Raw genomic sequence first — 22,040 nt, 5'->3', positions numbered from 1 at the left:
TTCTCTCTCTCTCTCTCTCTCTCTCTCTCTCTCTCTCTCTCATCATTCACAAGACTGAAACAAATATATGGTGCACATTAATAAGGTGCTAAGAGAGCCCCACTTGGTAGTCAACAGTGAACATTGTTCCCTTCCATTACTGCCCCCCAAGATTGTCATGCATCTTCACATAAATAAACTGGTGGAAACTAGTGCGAGGTCATCACATGCAAGACATGACAAGGGCCCCTGTCTGGAATCATTTTTCATGTATCAACACATAATATACAACCTACGACATGATCTCCAAAAATGATAGATCAAATCATGGATCTACATGTTTTGGGTGAGACAGCAAGACAAAATATAAACAATTAGAGGAGGTAAGAGTGGTGTGCTTTGCAGGCCACGTTCTTATGGCTAGTAAAAACAAATCCCCATTTGGATTGTAATGTGTTCAGAAGCGAACTCTTGACAACAGAATATGGGGCACCCACTGGACGTTCTCCTGGTGATAGCAAGGCTTTGCCATGGCATGCATGCATGATGTCAAATTTCATAAGTCATACCAACCTGCAAAAACTGTGAAGACGGAACATTTAGAAAGGCCATGGCAGACCTGCAATTTTTGGCCAAGAACTGATAGAGGTGGTCTATAACCAAGCTCTCAAACCACCCTGTATTTGCACTGGTATGCAAGGTGGTCTTTCCTAACACGTAAACTGCACCCTTCTTCATTGCTGCCTCCAGCTCCATCACCTCACCTTCAATCTGCTCATCTATAAACCCATGCCCATTGCTTGCTTGAGAATCTATTCTGATTGACGTGAGCTCATCAGATGGCAATAAATGTTCACCGACAATGTGCAGTTTCAGGCTTTGGATAATCTGATCTAAGATCCCATCATGCTCTATACTCATCAAATCCATGTATCCATACCTCGCCACACATTTGTAGACCCCTTTGAATGGCAATCTATCCACCAGAAACCTCTCCTCTGGCAGCACGGTCCTCACGGGAATGTGCCGGATTGTGACAAACACCAGCACCTGATGCAAAGTGCCTGCGCATTTCACATAATGGCTTATGATAGGGGGTAGTCCATGCACAAGGTCACTGTAAAACAAGCAAACCCCCGGCACCCGGGCGATGCCATCATCACAAAGAAGCTTTCCCAGCTCTTCTCTGGAGATTTTATTCTTCAATTCATAGTCATATTTCTTCTGCCTTCCATGGTTCCAAGAAAGCATGATGATCAGAAACAAGGCAGAGATGGCAAAGGGAACCCAACCACCTTGAGGAACCTTGTTGAGTACTGACGTTAAGTATACGCCTTCGACAAGGCCAAAAATGCAGAAGAAGGATAAGGTCAAGGGCAATGGCAGGTTCCACAGTAGGATCATGACTAATGTTACCAGAAATGTGGTAATGAGCATGACCCAGATAACGGCAACGCCTGCAAAGCAATCACAAAGCAAGTGAGGGTTCAAGCTACAATTTGAGGTATATTCCCTGCACTACTCAAATGCAACAAATGGAAAGGCAGTACAAGAAGGTTAGTGTACACCAACCAAAGGCATTGCCAATCTGGGTCCCACTCCGAAAACCAACAACCACGGCAATGCAGAGGATCATGAGGCAGTAATTCACTTCAGGCGAGTAGATTTGACCCTCGGCCTTCTCTGACGTGTGAATGATGTTGACCCTCGGAAAGCAGCCAAGGGCTACTGACTGCTTGATGATGCTGAAGGTGGCGGATATGAGGGCCTGGCTGGCCACTATTGCTGCCAGAGTTGATATCACAAACATGAGCCAAAACACGGGACGTGGTGTTGATTTGTAGAACGCATCGCTGAGATCTGATGGGTTTTTAATCAAGTACGCTGCTTCACCTGCATATGTGAGAATCAAGGAGGGGTACACGAGAGCAGAGAAGGCTATCTGCAACATAAGTGCAAAAGTGAAGCATTAAAGTATGAAAATTATGTATATTTTTTAAATTCCCATATATTATGTGCGTTCAAGGGGTATTCATAGTGAACCTTGATAAGATAAAATGACTCCTTTCCTTTACTTAACACATAAAATTACCCCTGAATAGAATATATTTCTATAAATCCACCTAAAGATTATATTTTGAAGTTGGCAAGTCCTTGCCTGAGTGGCTGTCATACCATGCAGCCCAGAAGGGGGCTTGAGTTTGAACAACACCATATACATACATATGTTGCACACGTGCGCACATGCACATGCACACATGCATACACAAACACTCAAAAAGTATTTAAAAACCCCTATTGGGAAATGACATCATATGTTAAGCCAGCAAAGCTCAATGAAAAAGTAGCTTATCATCAGCCCACTTTTCTTCTCTTGATTAAAAATTCAAATGTGATTAATTTCCTTAGCTCGGTACCTGGATTGCACGCTTGTTGAAATGGCCCAGGTCAGCGAACATGGCCTCAGCCCCTGCATTAATCCACATGAACTGGGTCATTAATATATATAAGTAGCTAATGGTTTTCTCATTATGATCATAATGAGATCTTTATATCCTCATACAAAAATGTTATAAGAGACCCATCAAGACACCATGCTAAACATCATGATTTGGTGGAAATATCATACCTGTTATGCATAAGACCACAGCTCCCAGCATGACCCATCCATGCTTACCATGATGGATGAAAAACAAAGGTATGTAATGAGGGGAAATGGCCTTGAAAATCCCAGGATAATATGTAGCAATGTTGTAGACCCCAATGATTGCAGTGCTCACAAACCAGGCCACCATAATTGGTGAGAAGAGGAAGCTAACCCGGTTTGTGCCAAACCTCTGGAGGTAGAATAGGAAGGCCAAAATCGCAACCGATATGGCTACAACTGCAGCTGCAAGATTCTCATAGAAAGATAAAGTTAGTGTTATCAAAACTCCTAGATGTGGTAATTAGATCATAAGTATCTAGATTAGATTGCCAAACAGATTGTAAGTGGTTGAAGTAAAATAACCCATATCTAAGTGTCCATAGTGAACGAACATTTTTTCCGAGAGCTCCATGTGATTAGAGGACAATCAGGATAAGTGTCTAGATTAGAGGTGCTTTTTAAGTGCTTGCATGTGGTAAACCCATAAAAGTACAACTAATGTGCTAACTCATTAGTGCCTCGATTATAGTGCCATTAATGCGCTAAACTCATTAGTTTAGCCATTAATATGCTAGACTCATTAGTGTCTGCATTGGAGTGAAATGATTAATGTGCTAGAGCCATTAGTGTCTGGAGAAGAGTGCAGTTTTGTATATGCTAGACCAATTAGTCTTTGCATTAGAGCACCAGACCCTGGTGTCTGGATTAGAGTGCAAGACCCATTATTGTCTAGGTTGGAGTACAGTCATTAATGTGCCAAACCAGTTAATGTGTAGAACCTTTTAGTGTCCATCTTTTAATTATTCAATGTATAATCAAAAGATTCTGTATTCTTACTTTGGCTTAGTTGTGGATTCTGGGATTTGATACCAACAATGGCTGATAGAACTGCAAAAGCAATGAAAGTAAAATTATTATTTTTCTTTTCAAATAACCAAATCAAGATGAAAATATAATGGAAAGTGGCCATCATTAGTACTCATGGTGGTCAATAAGAGCAAAACAGGCTTACTTATGTGATTAAAAGAGTGAAGAAAAATGGGGATTTACCAGAAATAGCAGGAGTCAGCACCCCATCACCTATGACCATGCATGTACCCACCATCACCAGCACCATCAAGCCTATCTGTGCAGCCTTGCTTTTCTCAAGAAACTCGAAAGTCTTCGTGCTGATAGCCCTCTTCTTCTTGGCTCCATAGAATTGGAGCTTGGTGTCTGATTCCAGCCGCGTGGACTGCTTGCTGTTGTCTCTCCTTATGTTGGCATTCCGACAAAGCAGTGAATACAGGGCAAAGGTTCCACCTGAGAAAAAGTAAAAGCATAAATCAAAAAATCCATCAGGGGATTCTATTACATCCTTAGGCTGGTTACAGACTGCCCATCGTGCATGTTAGCTGAAATTGCGGGTGGGTGAGAGATGGATGGGGGAGACCTTCCCCTTTTGCATGGACATCAGTTGAAAAAGAGGGCTGGGCTGAGAGTCTCTTACCTAGCTTTCCCACGCCCTAGTTCAGTGAGAAAAAAAGGAGGCACCTATATTCAAGGTAACCTAGGCACTTAAAAATGTAACTGTGCCAACAACGGCACAGTTCAAAAATGTACTCAAAACTTGGTCATATGCACACCAAACCTCATCAACTTGGTGTGGGAATGTGAACTCTTTTAATCATGAAAACCCTATAATTTATGAAGGCACAGTCAATTGCACCATGGGAAGAGGGCTCTTACTAGCCTTACTAGGACTACAGAGGATTAGCAGGCAAAGTAATGTAGAGTGGGTTAATAATCCCAGAAATGAGTTGGACTATTAACATAGGCTAGGGGCCTATGTAAGTGAACAAGCTACAGTGCTTGAGCTGTACCTTGCCCACCCTAGAGGTTCATGTAAGGCATGTACAGGACGCCGCTCCTCAAGAAATACCCTTGCACAGAGTTACTATACTTTCATATACACAAAACTCCTGAAATAAACCCTCATTTACCATGTATGTGATGTATGTTATGTGAGGGTTTTGCATGTAAAACCCTCTTGCCTATCCTTTATTTGCTATTTGTTCAAGCTCAAAAGATACCCATATTGTGCCTCGTGCTTGCATCTACGATATTATCCAGAGGGCCACTCAATCGAACCCCTATATAGTATGCACCAAAGTGCAAGAAAAGAGAGAATTTCTTTTACCTTCACCATGATCATCTGCTCTTAGGACGATGAAGACGTACTTAACAAGGGCTACTAGTGTGAGGGTCCAGAAGATGAGACTGAGAACCTCGAGAAAGTCATCCGCGGTCGACAACGGATACTCAATCGACGAGAAAACATAGAGTGGAGAAGTCCCGAGATCACCGTACACTACCCCCAGAGTTTGATAAGCCATTAGAAATGTCTCCCATGCTCCATATACCTGTTGTATAAGGAAAAGAACCACCTGATCAGAAAATCTGGTTGTGATTAATTTTGGGTGATTACTATTCAAAACCCTACTTATCACTTATGATTAATCTGGTTGTGATTAATCTTGGGTGTTTACTATTCAAAACCCTCCCTACATATCACTTATGTTCAGATATCATTCATGCTCAAAATTTATAAAGTGTGAATTAATTGCCTTACAAAAATTTATCTTCCTAGATATATTTCTATAGATAATCTATCCTGGTTGATTGCAAAAGCATAACTAGATTTTAAGACAATGATACAGATGATTCATTAATCAAATGTTTCCTTGTTACATAGGTTTATTAGCTGAATATATATAATCACGGTTATTAATCATCGAGAAAAGAGCCAGAGTATAGAGCAAATTCATTAATCACTTAAATATTATGTAAAGGCATGATCAAGACTTGTAGCATAGCCATGAATAGCATGATTAAAACATAGATAAGCTATAAAAATGAATATTAGGTCTTGATTAATCATGTAGAAAAGCAATTTATTTAATTATAATGAGATGGCTAAGTGATTAACCTTCTTCTTTGGATGATCAATCATATATGCTCGAGAAATTGATCGGATCGGTGGAGGCCTTCTGATTTCTGATGATTTTTCTGTGTGCGCTACCATTGATGCTTTGCTCTCATCACTAATCATGTCAGCAGAAAAGCTAGCAGTGTTGCCCTCTGATTCTTCATTATCATGATAATCATGACTTAATCCGTTAACTAATCCCGTTTCATCCATCCTTTGCCCCCCGAATCGGTCCAGCTGCAATCAGAACTGATAGAGCTTGGAACTTAATCCTGATTTAATCCACTCATTAGTCTTTGAATTAAGAACATTAGAGCTCGGGTTTAACTGGTAAAATTAGTAAACAGCACGAAGGAGATTTGTAGAATTAAGGACAGCGGCTAATCAAGATTGAAGCTAAAAAGGGGAAAAAAAACGGTGAAACAGCTTAATGTTACGCTAATCGAGGCTTTTAACGGTGATTTTAGGCCGCTGAAACTAATTTTATTGGAGTTTTTTCTAAGAAAAGAAAGAATTAACTTTTTTTGCCAAAAAAAAATTGGCGCTAATTAAAAGCGGTGCTATTTACGGAGATTACAGAAAAGCAAAAGCTAGCTAAGTATATACTTGATCTCAATTACAGAAAAGCTAATGATACACTAATGATGCCGACAGAGATATAATTGGACAGTAATCTTCCACTAACCTGCTAGAAGTTGGAGAAGATGACGGGAAGTTACAGTGCTCAGCTGCTTACGCTATGGGGGCGAGGGAGCTTCATAGAAAAAGCAAAAAGCAAAAAGAACCACGAATGCATTTCCCTTTTGAAAATGCTCATATATATACTCATTATTTATTTATATAGGATTCTAGATTTGATGATGCATTTTCACACTTGCCACCTTTTAGCTACATATATTTTTTTTAAATGAAAATATATTTAAAAATGAGATTTCAGATGGCTTTGACATTAATATAGCATAAAAAAAACATGTGTTTATTCCATGACTAAAAAAAACATGTGTTTATTCCATGACTAAAAAAAAAGCACTCATTCAAATGGCATTTCACTTTTTATGTAGGAAAATTCAAAAAGCAACCCTGTATAGCCAAAAAGTCTCTCAACAAATGACAAAATGACTCCTTTTTGTTTGCCTTTTCATTGTGTACCTCATCTTGGATGCTGACATAATCATATACATTCACATGGAGAGAAACCTGGCCATCCAAAATTCGTGGCATAACTTTTTTTAATCATTTTTGCGAGAAGTACAATGCACGTGCTATTTTTTCACCCCTTTGTGGAGTGAGGGGGAGGGGTGGCCATAGCCCCCCTGCCCCCCCTCCCTGTTCGTGGTATAACTTAAGGAGGCCATTTCCAATTTCATAAATTTAGGTGCACTTGTTGCCAAGTTTTAGAGCCTTCATGATCAAACTAAAGTTAACAACACACAAATAGCGATCCGCCTTTTCTGTTAAGAATTTAGCAAGTTGACACTCACAGAATACGTCATCCTCCTTGATGTGTGTGTGCGTGTGTGTGTGCGTGTGCATGTGTGTGTGTGTGTGTGTGTGTGTGTGTGTGTGTGAGAGAGAGAGAGAGAGAGAGAGAGAGAGAGAGAGAGAGAGAGAGAGAGAGATTTTTCAACAGTCATTTCATCTAAGTCAAATATCTTAACACTTTAGTCAAAAAGTTCACTTTGGCAACGAGTCTCAACACACACAAGATGATTTCTTTCTCTGACAAATTGCTAAAGTGGATAACTTTTGTATTTCTTGAAGTATTGTGTGTAAATTTTTCACATTTATTGCATGTGTGCTTTAACCTTGTTTTCCAAGTAAAAAGTCTCAACATGTTGCTCAACAAATCTCAGCAAACACAAGATGACTTCTTGTTATTGATAGTTTTTGTATTGCTATAATTTATTTTCTCAAATGTTGTATACACACACAAATTTTTATTTTTATAAATTCTTTTATTTTATGTTTATAATATTGTGTTTATATGTTTAGCTTAAGTTTCAAGTTTAGTGATTTATTTGTTCTATTTTGAACGAAAATTTAATTATACACTTTTATTTATTCAACATTATGTTCATCTTATCTCTTGGGTATAGAGTACATTGATTCAAGTTGTGTAATTATATATATATATATATATATATATATATATATATATATATATAATTACACAACTTGAATCAATATATATGAAATTCTAATTATACACTTTCATTCTACTATTTATTCAATATTATTCTCATCTCATCTCTTGGGTGCAAAGTACATTGACCTTAAAAAGAAAGTACAAAATAATCTAGATTCAAGCAACCACTTACTTTGACAAAAGAAACAAGCCTTCACACATTGCACATACTATTAGCCTTCACATATTGTTCACATAAGTGAGTCGGGAAAATTGACAAGACAAGATTAATTTTCACACAATTGAGTAGGCAAATTGAAAATTGCTCACAAGAAACAAATCAATTTTTTCTCAAGTAGATGGTGACCATGAGTGGAAAAAAATACAAACCATTTTCACTTTTAGTAATATGCAATAACTTATAAGAGCTTTTTCAAGAATAGTTAACACCCAAAAATATTACAAGACCACTATGAGGAGGGGATGGCCAAAAGCGAGCACAATTGATCAAGAAGATTTCTTTTTTTTAAAAAAATGGTTTGGGTCTGTGAGCATGATTGAGCGAGCATATTTGAGTTTTGTGATTGATTCTACTTTTTCATGAAGTACCTAGAAGAGACAATGCCAATAGAAGTATTAAGCAACATTCCAAATTTAGTAGTGAATTCAACAAATTAATTCAAAAACCATGTACCACTTTTTGCCCATAATGTTTGAAGCAAGGAGCTTCTTAGTAATAAACAAAGGCCAGAAACGTAGAGTGATCATAATGTCCATAATGTTTGAAGCTATAAGTGTAAGAGGAGCTTCTAAATCTAAATAAACAAACACAAGAATCAAAACATGGAATGATGTTCCAAACAAGAAGGCATCAATGGTATTCTAGGTTGTTTGGCTTTGTACTAAATCTACAAAAGAAATATGTATGTTAATTAGAGGAAATTATATTTCAATGCACATTAGTGGGAATACTTTACTTAAGCTTGGAAATACTTATGACCTTAGCAGAGTAGGCCTTCTCGTAGGCACTTGTAAATGCGCTCATCCTTCTCTAACAATATCACATTGCGATTCATATATGCTTCTGCAAGACCAAGTGTCCCAGTTTTAGAGAACAAATCCACAACAGTATCCCTAGGCTTGCTGAATAATGAAACGATATACATGTAGAATATCCCTAGGCTTGCTGAATAATGAAACGATATACATGTAGAACTTCTGGCCTCTCTAGCAACCACCTCTCCAAGAAGAGCCCTTTCTTTTGACCAAATCTTCAGGAGGAACTCTCGTGATTCAATAAATTATCATTCAAAATGAAACTACATGATGAACATAAAGATAATGATAACTAAGTACATACATGTTGAAACAAATTCAAAATTAAACAAATACTTGATAGAAACAAAGATAATTGAGACGAGTTTAACTTTAAACCGAGCATGCATGAACCGAGTAGAGACAGAAACCGAGCATGCAAAGACCGAGCGGAGCAGTAAAAAAGAGCAACATGAAGAGAAGTGATAGAATTCAATCACTATAGAACCAAAATCTACTCTAATTGTTTATTGAAAACTCTCAAACCTTACTTACAACACCACGACTTGAAGCGACAAAAAAACACTCCATGCATGCTCAAATTTGATACTTAAACCATATGATAGAGATTAAAAGACCCGAGGTTATCAAATTTTTCAAACCAACCCATACAATACTCATAGTCTTAGCACAATAGTCATTGTCTTAACACAACACCAAAAGCTCAATACACTTCACACCCTCTCTTCTCCACACTCATCATCTACAAAAACAACATCCCACTCTTCTCCCTTTATTGGTTTTTGTCTTGATTGTATCATAGGAGGCATCCTTGCTCATCTCCCTTGCAACTTCCTCCGCATAACATGGTAGTACACTACAATAAGAATTTTATAAACCGCATTTCATTAACATTTCAAAGCACATGGCAAAAACTCACACACAAAAGCATATCATCCTAGAGTGCATATAATGTCCTAAATAAGTCAATAGTAGTAACCTTGACAAACCATGACAAAACACAAGTCAATAGTAGTAACCATACTAATCAAAAGGGCAGCCATATGCATCATCCACCACTGGCTCACTCTCTGAAATCTCCTCGTCTGAGCTGGACTGATCTCTAGTACCTGCAGAAGGTCCCACTACCAAAGGTTGTAGAATGCGACCAACAATGTCAGGGTCACTATCAAAAGAATAACAGGGGCGGCCAGATGCGATGCGTGTACGCATCAAAGGGGCTGTACCACTACCCATCTCCAAAGCCAATCCTCCGGGAGGACAAAGAGCCTCTAGAAAGCATCGCACAAATCTGACACTCCGCTGCACACCTGATCTCAAATGTGCCTCCTCGCCAGCCTCCAATACCCTCGCAGTATCTGGCAAATAGTGACGAATGACATGCCGTGAGAACTGCACACCATGATCATGTCGTAATGTGGCACTCTCCTGAAGACATAAAGAGGCCATGTAGCCTCGACGTCGTAGCATGTACAAGTAGAAGGCATCCATCTGTCACACAATAATGACAAAAAATAGAGACATGTCACAAACTAATCAAGAACAACAAAGCACCAAGAAAACTAAGTGTACAATAACCACGCTACACACTCACACAACCACTCACTCCTTGGTTGATTACTCTGACCTTAGCCCCTTGCCACCAAGGGCAAGAAAGCCCATACGCCAGCGTATGGGCTTTCTTGCCCTTGGTGGCAAGGGGCTAAGGGAAGAAGGGGCCGCAACTCACCTAGCAGTGCAGAAGGGGTTCGCGGCAGTGCAGGATGGGTTCGCGGAAGAGGAAGCCGGTTTTGTCGAGCAGCACTGTAGCAACAACCGGGGTGCGAAGACAAACGAAGATGGAAACAATCAGGCCATGCAGAGCTGAGAAAAGCGCAAGCAGAGGCTCGGCGGAGGCAAAAGAAGAAGAGCAGAGCGGGAGACGACCCCGCAGTTTTGAGAATATATTATATAAAAATACATACATATATAAATAGAGATTGGTATATATTATGTATTATTTATATATGTATTTATTTTTATTTATATATTATGCATTGAAATGCTATGAATTGATTGTACAAGCGTATATTAGTGGAGATATAGTCATTAAATGCATCGTAATCATTCTTCAGTTATTTGAAAAAGACATATACTAGTGGTGCAAATATTCGGTTTTAAATGCAATCATATCTGGAAAATATCAGTACTCATATCTCGAAAAGGGAGAATGATTTTGGCCTTCTTGATATATTTCCAGACATTTGTCAATAGCTGCATCTCGCAAGCAGAATGGTGCACGTCATTGATATTCTTTGCTTTGGCTCTTTCAAAATTTTATCCGTTCATTTTGATTCAGAAGATGTTATTTTGACAGAGAGAGAGCTTCAAGAGTACTTCTCCTTAGGTAATAACCACTTATCAATGGAGAATCAAAGCAGTGTAGTGCCTAGTATAAAGCTAGCTGATGGTGTTTATGCATTTAAACTTACTACAACAATGCCAAGGGAATGCACTGTGTCTACTTTATCTCTACATTCCAAGGATGTTGTACATGGTAGAGATGATGGTGGGCATATATTCTCATCAGTAAAAAATCCCTCTTTTTCCTGTTTGGGAACTCCATCAATCCTTGAACCTTGTCTATCTAGTTTAGGGACACCCATAGAAAATAAAGTTCTCAGTATCTTGTCTCTGATTAGACGATTGCCTGTTAATGACACTCTTCTCAATGCTTTAATGAATGCATCTGAAGTTAGGAAAGTTGATGAACTTCCGTCACAGTACGATGGGGATATTGTTTTTGAGCTCCCTATTGCACCACAAGGTAAGCCAATGGCTGGGATGGAGCAAAGATATGATGGTCATGTGTGGGTGGAGTATAACACATGTACAAAGGAATGTTTTGATGGTGTTGTTAGGCGTAGTTCTTGTGGGGGGCATCTAAGATGTTGTAATGTGGAGTGCCCAAATTATGAGCAGACGAAGGGAAGCAATCAATCTCAATGGAAGGGAAAACTTAAACAGGTGCCCAGAATTGGGTTTTTAAGTTCTGAAACCGGCACTTTAGTTTGTCGACATTGCTCTGCTTTACCGGAATGCTTGGCTGTGTGTGAGTCTTCTATTTATTATTGCTACCCTACAGATAGAACTACTACAACAAGATGTGTCATACATCAAGGTAGTCATAGGCATCCAATGGCAGTTGGGGTGTCGAAAACAAATGAGACTTTTGTGCATACTTTGGTGCAAGATAGAGCTTCCCATGACCTTTATGCAAAGTGTAAAAAGGTTGAGACAGGTGTAGCTCAAGATATAATTATGGACATGCTCTTTGATGACACTGATATCACTCCTGATATGGGAGATTTGGGGGTCGAGCAGCTTCTGGAAAGAGTTACACCTCTTATACAAAGAAAAAGGTTAGGTCTAAACTTTGTTTACATTTTTTTGAAACTCACATGTTGCAATGGTTGACTTTTGGTATTTGATTAGGACTCAGAGATCCATGGATATTGCCCGTCAAAATGTGAAGGGATCGGTTCTTGGGCTCGAAGCATTACTGGATCTTAAGGAGAAAACAAATAGGCGATACCCTTTCTTTCATAGCCTCTTATTTCCAAACCAGCTAGCAAGCAATGTGGAGCCTCATGTATTTAAGATGTCCTCTATAGGTCCTGGAAGTGGGATATCGACTTGGTTAATCAAATGAGGCCGGGTGGACCATTAGAGAAACAATTTGTCCACTTTGATCATGTGCACAGGACAAGTGGCTGGACCACAATGAGTGCACATGTTTATCACCCTTTTGTCAAAGAATTGCTTACAATTGCAGTAGGTGAGTTCAAGGTGGAGAATACAAATGCACAGGTTTTATTTTGGACTTTGATGAATGAAAGGTTGAAGCAATGTGGATTTGAGAGTGCAGAGTTTGCAGGTTTCATGGTTGATGAGGCACAAGCAAATTGGCTTGCAGTGCGTACTGTTTTCAATAAAGGTAAAAGGAATGTGATGATGTTCAAGGAACGCTCGTGCTCTTTTCATTGGGAAAAGAGTATGCTGGAACATACACGAATTTGTATCAAACCACAATTTCAAGAAGAGAATAAGGATTTGTGTCGACGATGGAGAGATGCACCAAGTGAAGTGTCAGCCGCATCAGCAAAGGACAAACTTGTTACATTTTGGAGTTTGGGACATGCGCATGAGACAGAGCTACATTTATTAGAGACATGGTTATCTTGGTGGGAGGTGCAGGGATTTCACTCGGCAAAATGGGTATTGACACAAGGGGGTGGAGGTCCATTTGTGCCTACGGTTAATCTCTCAGAGTCTAAGCATGCATCCATGCGAGCAGCTTTGGGATATGCTCAACAAGTTAGCTTGTTCTCTGCTTCAGCTCTGCAGACCTTGCCATGTTAGTCTTGCAAAGTGCCCATTATAAGGCCTACTTGACACAGGAAATAAGGCCTACTTGACACAGGAAGACATGAGGGGTCTGGGCCGGGTTTAAATCAAATTAAGAAAAGATTTATGTCCGGAGACGAAGGGGTTCGAGCAAAAAAAATCTTGTGGACCTTGCATCAACAGTGTTGGAGGAACAAGATATTGTTGCTCCAGATGTTCAGCAGAGGACAGTCCTGAAAAGTGTGATGCGCAAGAGAAGAAAAATGGATGCAAAAATTATACTTGATACAGATAGTCATCGGCCAGAATATGAGAACGTTACTATTCATGTTCCAAGACCAAAAGGGGGTGTTTCATGCATTCATGGGACCCCAAAAGAGAGTGAGGTTGATGTAAAAGAATGGGCTATCCGGAGAACACCACCCAAATGTCAATCTACATGCTGGGGTATTTTGGAAGGGAGAGCCAAACGCTGTGGAGCTTTCGTCCTTGACAAGAAGGAAGGGCCACTGAAGGGTATTCCTGCACCTTGCTTCAAAGGACGTCGACAGTATAAGGATAAGGAGAGTTGACAGATGTTCTACTTTTGTCCATCGAGTGTAATTCATTCAGCTGGAGTGGATGAGCAGATTCAGAAGTCTTGTGGGCCAGCTCCTCTTCTTTGGAAGGTTGCTAGAGGCACATGTTTGTCTTCTGCGGAAGATACAACCAAACTCATCAACGCGGGTTTTATTTTGGAGGGTGTAAAACACAGTGTTTCCACTATTCAGACAACACCATGCAATGTTCGCCCAACGAGCAGAGGTGATGGCCGCATTGTAAGATGGAAGGAGAAGATAAGCAAGGCAAGCCAAGATTGCATCAACAGAGCACTTATAATGGAAGGAGAGGTAGTGCGTGAGACAGTTGTCAGTCAAGCAGAGTCACACATTTTTTGGATTTCAACAACTGATTCAAAGAAATCTGGAATCTCCTTTGCGGTTAATGTATGCGAATTTCCAAGGTGCTCTTGTCCAGAGTTTGCTTTGAGGGATCTGAAAAAAGAGTCGTACGTGCGATGTGAGCATATATATTTTTGTGTTCATTAGGGTGTTTGGTTTGCAACCTGCAATACACAAATTTATGCACCAAGCTGCAATTACAAAGTTAGAGCTTAGTCAAGCACTCTCGGGACACCGCCATATTCCTTCTACTAGTGTTATATAGAAGGAATGTATACGGGATGTTTGGCATTTGGTTGGATTTTTTGATCCATTGTGGAAATGCGGAAATTGCAGGGAAGCAAGAAATTATGTAAAGCAAGAAATTAGGTTTGCGCCATATAAGTCAGTAACTTTTGGGACATCTGTAATTTCTTCTTCTAGTGTCTTATAGATGGTTATATGTTGTCATTCCTTTTTTGGTTCATTAAAACAGAGTCGCATTTTGAATTATGTTTGCGCTTTCTTGATTGAGACAATATAAGTTTCTTTTGCTAATGTCAATAAGTTGTTGTTGTGTTGTAAGTTGTTGCTGTGTTGTTCTTGTGAGGGAGAATTCCATTACTAGGCTTGTGTATGCACTTTCTTTGAGAATGTAAAACTTTAAGATATGACTATGAGTTCTAAATGACACTGTCAAAACAGCTTGCTCGGTCTCTTGCCGCTCGGTATGGGTCCTCGCTCGGTTTTTCCGTACGCTCAGTTTTTGGTAATCCTCATTGAGACTAAATGCATACATATCATGAATGAGTTCATGCTCCACATCAAGTTCCTCTCCAAGGTTCAAATCTTTAACTTGATCACTACTATGCATACATTTTTTGGTAAAGAAGAGCGTACAAATGTAAATAAGATAAGGCATGTCACCTGTGTTACACATTTATCAAGATAATGAAAATAAAGCATTATATGAAATTAGCTTCTATGTAGACTTCTATGCAGAAAGGTTATCTTTGTTGCCATTAGTCTCTTTTTTCTTCCCATCGGTGGTGTACACTTCACAACCTGGTGATGCACCACTACAAAACCTTGAATTGAGGCACAATGCTCCACCTTTGTAGCCTCCTCCATTGTGTATAGGCATGCAAAGAAGCCAACACCAGAGAGACAAAAGTCGGCAAATTTAAAGGCCAAGGTAAATATATTATCATTGACCCTATTCCAAGATGGAATCTTATTTATGGAACAACCTCTACAACAATGTCAGATAAATAGGAAGTCACCAAATATTAGCTTAACACAATTATCCACCATCTTCCCTTTCACCTTACCTTAGTACAAATTATATTCAACGTTTCCATAAGTCCACTCGAGGGTTGCTTCCAATTCTGAACATCCGAAGCAAGATCTATAATGCTTGCATTAAAGGCAAATATAATGTTAGCATGGCTAGATCAAGTAGGGATATTCATTGTAATATGTATGGAGAGTCCACTCACCAATGTCTATTGGTGGATCTCCAACGTTCTCAGTTTCCTCTCCACCAATGCTACTACTCCCTGCTTGTGTTACTTGCCTCTTGCTTGCTTGCAAGGCGTGTTCTACAAGTTGTCTTCCTATGTTCACAGGTGCGTGAGTAATGTGGCTGCCGATGTAGTAGACATGGGCATGGGATGTAATGGGAGTATTTTAAATATACGACACACATGCAAAGCACATGTTACATCATGTAATTATATTATAACACATGAAAGACAAACGATTCTCACTTACCTCATATGTAATCTCAGGCTATGCTCATAGAAGTAATACATACTTATGTTGTTGATATAGATCCATCTCTTTATCTCGTGATATAATTTTGCCATGTCTAACCACCATGGACAATGACCTCTCTCAATAATAGAAATAGCCTGTGTATAGATGTAACAAGAATAAGAAAAAGTTATAGTTGAGACTATGGTATTACAAGAACTCAAATTATACACACTTACTCTTCCCAATTGCAAGTCTTCATACATATATGATGGTGTATCATTGCAATCCCATATGGTTGCTATAGCGGAGGTATGCTCTCAAGTGAACCCACACTCACAAGCTTAAGAAGCCACTTGCTTATCACATAAGTTGATTTCAATAGGTGTCATTAATGATTAAGTTAAGAGGTCAAGAATTATATAGGAAGCAACTCACCTATAAATAACACGTGTAGCCTTGTGAACACTGGGCTGATGCTCGATGTCATTGTTGAATCTAATGCTTCCTTGATGAGTCTTGAAAGCCTTTTTAAATTACTTTCTTTGATTTGTCATGATAATGTACTCTATGTACACATTTTCTTAGGAAGCCTCACTCGATCTGCATTATGTATGTTATGCAACAAAGATACCCCCAATTTGAAAATTCGAAGCCAATAAACAACCATGTGCAACCAATCTCGTATCTTCCTCTTGTCATTAGGTAAGTACTCCAAGGTGTGTATAAGAGATTGGGAATTGTCAAGCATCCCCATAAGAAAGGATTTGTCTTCATCTTTAATGCAAGCAGCAGCAATCATGTTTAATTTTTCCTCTGTGGAAATATGTTTGCTTGGCTCATGCCAAGGCAAAGAAAGGACATCAAGCCAGTAACACTCACCATTTTGCGAGGATCTGTAAGCCTCACATACTTCCATGCTTTTCCTCTATACAACACCTCCACCTCTCTTATGACCTTTTGTCTCGCCTCATCATCCATGCCCTTTGTCTTTTCATCCACTTTTTGTTCCATTTCATACTTTGATAGAAAGCATAATATAATAAAATAAGAACAATTAACGAAAGTTCATGTTTTCACTTTGAAAATGGAAGACATATATGTAATCTGACATTTTTAAAAATGCAAGCTATGGGTAGGAAATTACCTTGAAAAAAAGTTGTGTGAGTATTTGAATTAGAATCATGTACCAACCCCTTTTTCCTCTTGCATCAACTATCTTGCTCAACTGTGCTTCAATTCCTTTCTTATCTTCTTCATCAAATTCAGCAATAAGAGTACTAAGGTTTGATTCCCCAAGTTTCCGAATTTGAAAAAGCTTATCTCCAAATGTGTTGGTAACATATCCAAACTCATTGATCCTACCACACAAGACAACATTTCAATCAACGACCCAAAATGCACATTGGTTAATCAGATGAGAGAATACATAAGTTCAATCGAGAGAGAGAAATTTCTTACTTGTTCAATTGAGTGACAGAAAACAAGAGTTCCCCAACATCATTGTTCTCAAATGAAACAAAATCACAAACAACACTAAAGTGCATCGACAAATCATTTTGGTATTTTGTAGCATCAAGAACATAATTATAAATAAGCAAAAGACAAGATTTGACCATCGACATAAACGATTATAATATAATCTCACCTCTTTTAATGCAGTCCATGAATGCTTTTTGTGGCGATTGTTTCCATCAAGTATGTGGATCATTTTGCCTCTAAGGTATGGACCCCACTTTGCATTTGTGTTCAAGAGTTGCTCAAACCTATCATTCATAGTCTTCCATGCATCACTCCAAGATTCCCTCCTCTCATCTGTCAGGGGTGTCTCCTCCCCCTCTAAATCAAATATGGAAATAATGAAGGATCCCTTACTTTCCAAGTAACCACCCATCTTCATAAAAGACCTTAATATAGTTTTCTCTATTGTGATAGACCTAATTTTCTGATTGCTTATGTCAAAATGAGCCTACACAGAGGGATTTTTGGAGGTGGTGTCGTAAAATTCACCCTAATTCTCTCTAGGAAACCTTGAGGTGTACTAGTTTTCAAGAGCTTACCAAATATCTCTATCTTCCTCTTACCCGCACTTTTTGGCACATGTGTCTCCTGTGTACTTTCTTGTTGAGCTCTTGATTCTTCAACAGATTCCCCTCCTTCATAATTTCCCCCTTCAACACCTTCTATAGTCTCTTCTTCATCCCCCTCGTCATTACCTTCTTCACTCCCTCCTTATGAGCTTCATCATCCCCTTCAATATTAACTCCTTCCATATCTCCTTCCCCATCCCCATCCCCTTCTTTATCTTCTTCCATATCCCCTTCCCCTTCTCTCTCACCTCTGTTCCCTTCCTCACCTTCTTTTTTACCTCCTTCTATCACTTTCCTTCTTGAACAAGAGGTTGCTCTTCAATGTCGGTTTTGCCAAGCTCGAACAATCCCCGAGCAACAGTAGATGAACCTTCTGTTGTTTCACTCTCATGCACTTGCACAATCTTTTTTCGCTTATGGTTAGGTCTTGGACTTTCCACCTCCGTTTTTTCACACGATCATTTAGGGTGAACCCATTCTATTAGTGAAATTAGAAAAACATAAGGAGTGACATGTTTTAAATTTATTGGAAATAGAAATTAAAATAAAAATTTCATTTCATTTTGTAAAAATGTTCGGGATGGGGAATTCATTTCATCACTAGGCAAATGATAACAAATATCCATACACGTATCTCAAAATTGCACCCACAACCTTGGTACTCATAATGTGACGTGCACCCATGACCATTGTACTCATAACAAATACATACTTTGAATACCATGCATTCAAGAAGATGCTCAAAATGTATAAACAAAGACATGAACAATAAGAAAAAATTACTAAATTCGCATTTCTAATTAAACACTAGCTATACCATGTAAGTTCCTCTCGCACTATCTATGTGAAGTCTTTGTCTCCAGCTACAATGTAAGTTACTCAGTAATATGTTTTTAAATTAATTCTTCCTCTATCTATGTGAAGTCTTTGTCTCTAATTGATTTCAAAAAACCTATGTGAATCGAACAATCTTTGTGTTTTTAAGTCCTTGTGTTTGATTTAAATTTCATGTGATTAGGCCTCTAGTTTGCTTATGATTTAGCAATGATGTATTGAAGTTGATCAATCTCTCTAGATTGCAACATATCAATATGTCTGAGATATTCAATTTTGTCTTGAAAGAAGCTACTCTTTTCAGGGTTAAGAAAGAGTTGGTTTACAAATTTAAAACTTGTTCTAAGTTATTTTCATGATCTCCAATTAAACACAAGGATATCATCAATGAAGACTATCACTTGGGATTGGTGATTTTGAAAAATCTTGTTCATCCTGCTGCTAAAAGTAGCAAGAGTATTGGTTAAGTCAAAGGGCATGGCCAAAAACTCAAGGCAGTCTTGTATATGTCACTTTCCTCCATGCAAACTTGGTGATAGTTAAATTTAAGGTTGATCTTGATAAGCACTTTAGCCCCTTTCAACTTCTCTAGAAGGTCATCGACGCGTGGAAAGAGAGAGTATATCTATTTTTCATGATTATCTTATTTAAGTCCCTATAATCCATACACAGGTGGAAAGAATCATTTTTTTTCTTGATTAGAAGTACCATTGCCCATAGGGTGAACTACTGGGTCTAATTAGTTTCCTATCAAGAAGTTCTTCTACCTATTGTTGGATTTCTTGTTGGTCTACTTGGATCACTCCATAGGGATCCTTGCAAGGTGGCTTATTACTTGGGATAATCTCTATCTTATGGTCCTTGGCCTAAACCTGGGGGTAAATCTTCTATGAAACAATCAAAAAAGTTTGAAGGATGAGACATGTGGGAGCATGGGGCATGTGTAGGCCCAAAGCATGTGGGAAGGCAATCAATGAGAGCAAGCATGAAGCATGTGTATGGCTATGCATGAGCCCACCTAGGTCTTCAATTTTAACATGGTATAAGAGCTCCTAGGACTAGCTCTTAGCACGAGTATGGATATCCTCATTCTCTTTATCATTCGCATTTCACTCAAACTCTTAAGCCTTAATTGGGGAATAGTTTGCTTGAACATATTTAATAAAGAATATTATGTGGCACAAGACCAAGTCTTGCATATCATGAGCTTTAACAAGGGTAAACTGCAATCTACAGGGAGGTTGTTTGGGCTGTAGAGTAGCACATTAGCTATGGGAGAAAGAAAGTCAAGAGGATTAGTTGTCATTGATTCACAACACAATGAGATTGTTTGGGCTGTAGAGTAGCACATCAGCTATGGGAGAAAGAAAGTCAAGAGTATTAGTTCACAACACAAAGACATACAAGTGATTGCAGAGAAATAGGAGTGCTTAACCTTGCAACTTCACACACACAAAACCACTTGGTGGTGGGGGCGACAATGGTCTATGAGGCCATGCCATAGAAAAGAGAAGAAAAAGGGAGGGAATAGAGGTCCCAATATTAGCAAATATATAGTAGGAGCTTGCACAATATGGTAGGAGATTCAAGGCATATGGTAGGCCCGCATATTAGCGCGCCTGAGAGTGAGAAACGTGAGAAGCTTGAAACCATGGCTTGAAACCATATTGAGAAGCTTGAAACCATACTATTCACCGTATGAGAAGCTTGAAACCATGGCTTGAAACGACGATACTGAGAATCTTGAAACCATGGCTAGAAATGTGAGAATCTTAAAGGCATATTGTTCATTGTATGTCCACAAGCTTGAAACCATGGCTTATTTGGCCATGCCATTCAATTACACTGTGCGACTAAATAGCACGGCCAGATAAGCTATGGTTTCAAGCTTGTGGACATGGTCATGTGATTCCATGACTCGCACCCAACAAACTCGAAGAAACGATACTGAGAAGCTTGAAACCATGGCTGTTCACCATATGTCCACAAGCTTGAAACCATGGCTTATCTGGCCATGTCATTTAATCACGCTGAGCACGATTGAACGACATGGCCAAATAAGCCATGGTTTCAAAATTGTGGACATGGCCATGCGATTCATAATGATAGCTCACAAAGCAAACCATGATTCACAGCCAACAAACTCGAAGAGGTCTAGTCCATGACTACAATTAGTAGAGAGGAGAGTTGTGCGCAGCTCGTAGCCAAAAAACTCGAGCAAAAAATAGATTACCGAAATAATACTGAGAGAGGCCTTTTTCTTTGGACTGCTACCAAATTTGAAAGGGGAGTATTTCCCAAGGAGGCGTGGAGCTCTCTTCATTTCGACTGAAGTTGCCCTCCCTTGAGCCCTCTCCTGTGCTACCGCCTCTCAGAGCCATCGTGTTAGGTCTCATAGTAGAAGCTGCCATACAAACATAACCTAAAACGTTGAGTTTAATTATAATGTTTTTAGGTCTCAACTTTTTTGTATTTTTCTTGTGCATATTACCTATATACTAGAGGTTTTAATCTTGTATACACTGCAATGCATGCAACTTGTTACTAAATATCAAAAAGTTTGGCTCAAGTGCACTCTCTCTCTCTCTCTCTCTCTCTCTCTTATGTTTGAATGAGGGTGGTAGGGAGTACCTCCTCTTGTTCAAATAGGTGAGCTCCTCTATTCATGACTTTTCCCTTGATTCTATATTGAGACTATGTACATGATCTAAGAGAAAAGATGCTCTACCCTCCAAACTTATCTCAAGTAGCCTTTTCTTTGAATGGTTTTGGAAAGTAGTTCAAATACTAGCTATGTCCTATTATCATTGGTACATATCAAAGTCGAGGCCCAAGTTTTCATAGTAAGGAAGTTACAACATGTAATACATGTCTTAAGTGGTTTTCTCCTCTTCCCTTTTTTCAATCCCTACCATTCATTTACAAATTTGTAACTATCATTGACTCCTCAACGCATCATTTACAAGCTCTCCAAATCAAAGTATGTCCTCAAGAGAATACTAATGTTCTTAGTGTTCTTATGCCATCACACACTTGTTTGGTTTTCAACCATAACACATTCAACTATCACACACAATATGTTCTTCTCAACCATACACATTCAACTATCACAATGAAGGATGCTATGTATTCATCTTCAGAGGATGATATTGGTTTCTTCTTGCTTAGCCAAGATATGTATGAATTGCCAAGAAAGAATTAGTTGCCGAATGTGGACTGTCGTGTATCGTAATTTCCTACCTAATAGGAATCCTTGAAGGCTTGTAGTTGTAAATAATCC

General features: G+C 39.0%; 1 protein-coding gene across 1 annotated transcript; it reads right to left on the bottom strand.

The window, feature by feature from the left end:
• Positions 1-220: 220 nt before the first annotated feature.
• LOC147617732 (potassium transporter 26-like) lies at positions 221-6,389 on the bottom strand. The gene is made up of 9 exons (XM_086775981.1): positions 6,280-6,389; positions 5,595-5,866; positions 4,806-5,028; positions 3,677-3,928; positions 3,464-3,514; positions 2,609-2,869; positions 2,397-2,449; positions 1,552-1,921; positions 221-1,436 (listed from the first exon to the last, which is right to left on the bottom strand). Exons 2-9 carry the CDS (start codon positions 5,805-5,807, stop codon positions 529-531), a joined length of 2,331 nt encoding a protein of 776 aa, XP_086632107.1. The 5' UTR covers positions 5,808-5,866; positions 6,280-6,389; the 3' UTR covers positions 221-528.
• Between the last annotated feature and the right edge of the window lie 15,651 nt (positions 6,390-22,040).

This window comes from Cibotium barometz, chromosome 36, assembly GCF_041138505.1.
Source record: "Cibotium barometz isolate CiBa-2024 chromosome 36, ASM4113850v1, whole genome shotgun sequence".
NCBI lineage: Eukaryota > Viridiplantae > Streptophyta > Polypodiopsida > Cyatheales > Cibotiaceae > Cibotium > Cibotium barometz.
Note: the sequence above shows the minus strand (reverse complement) of the source record. Positions and strands in the feature narration are given on the sequence as shown.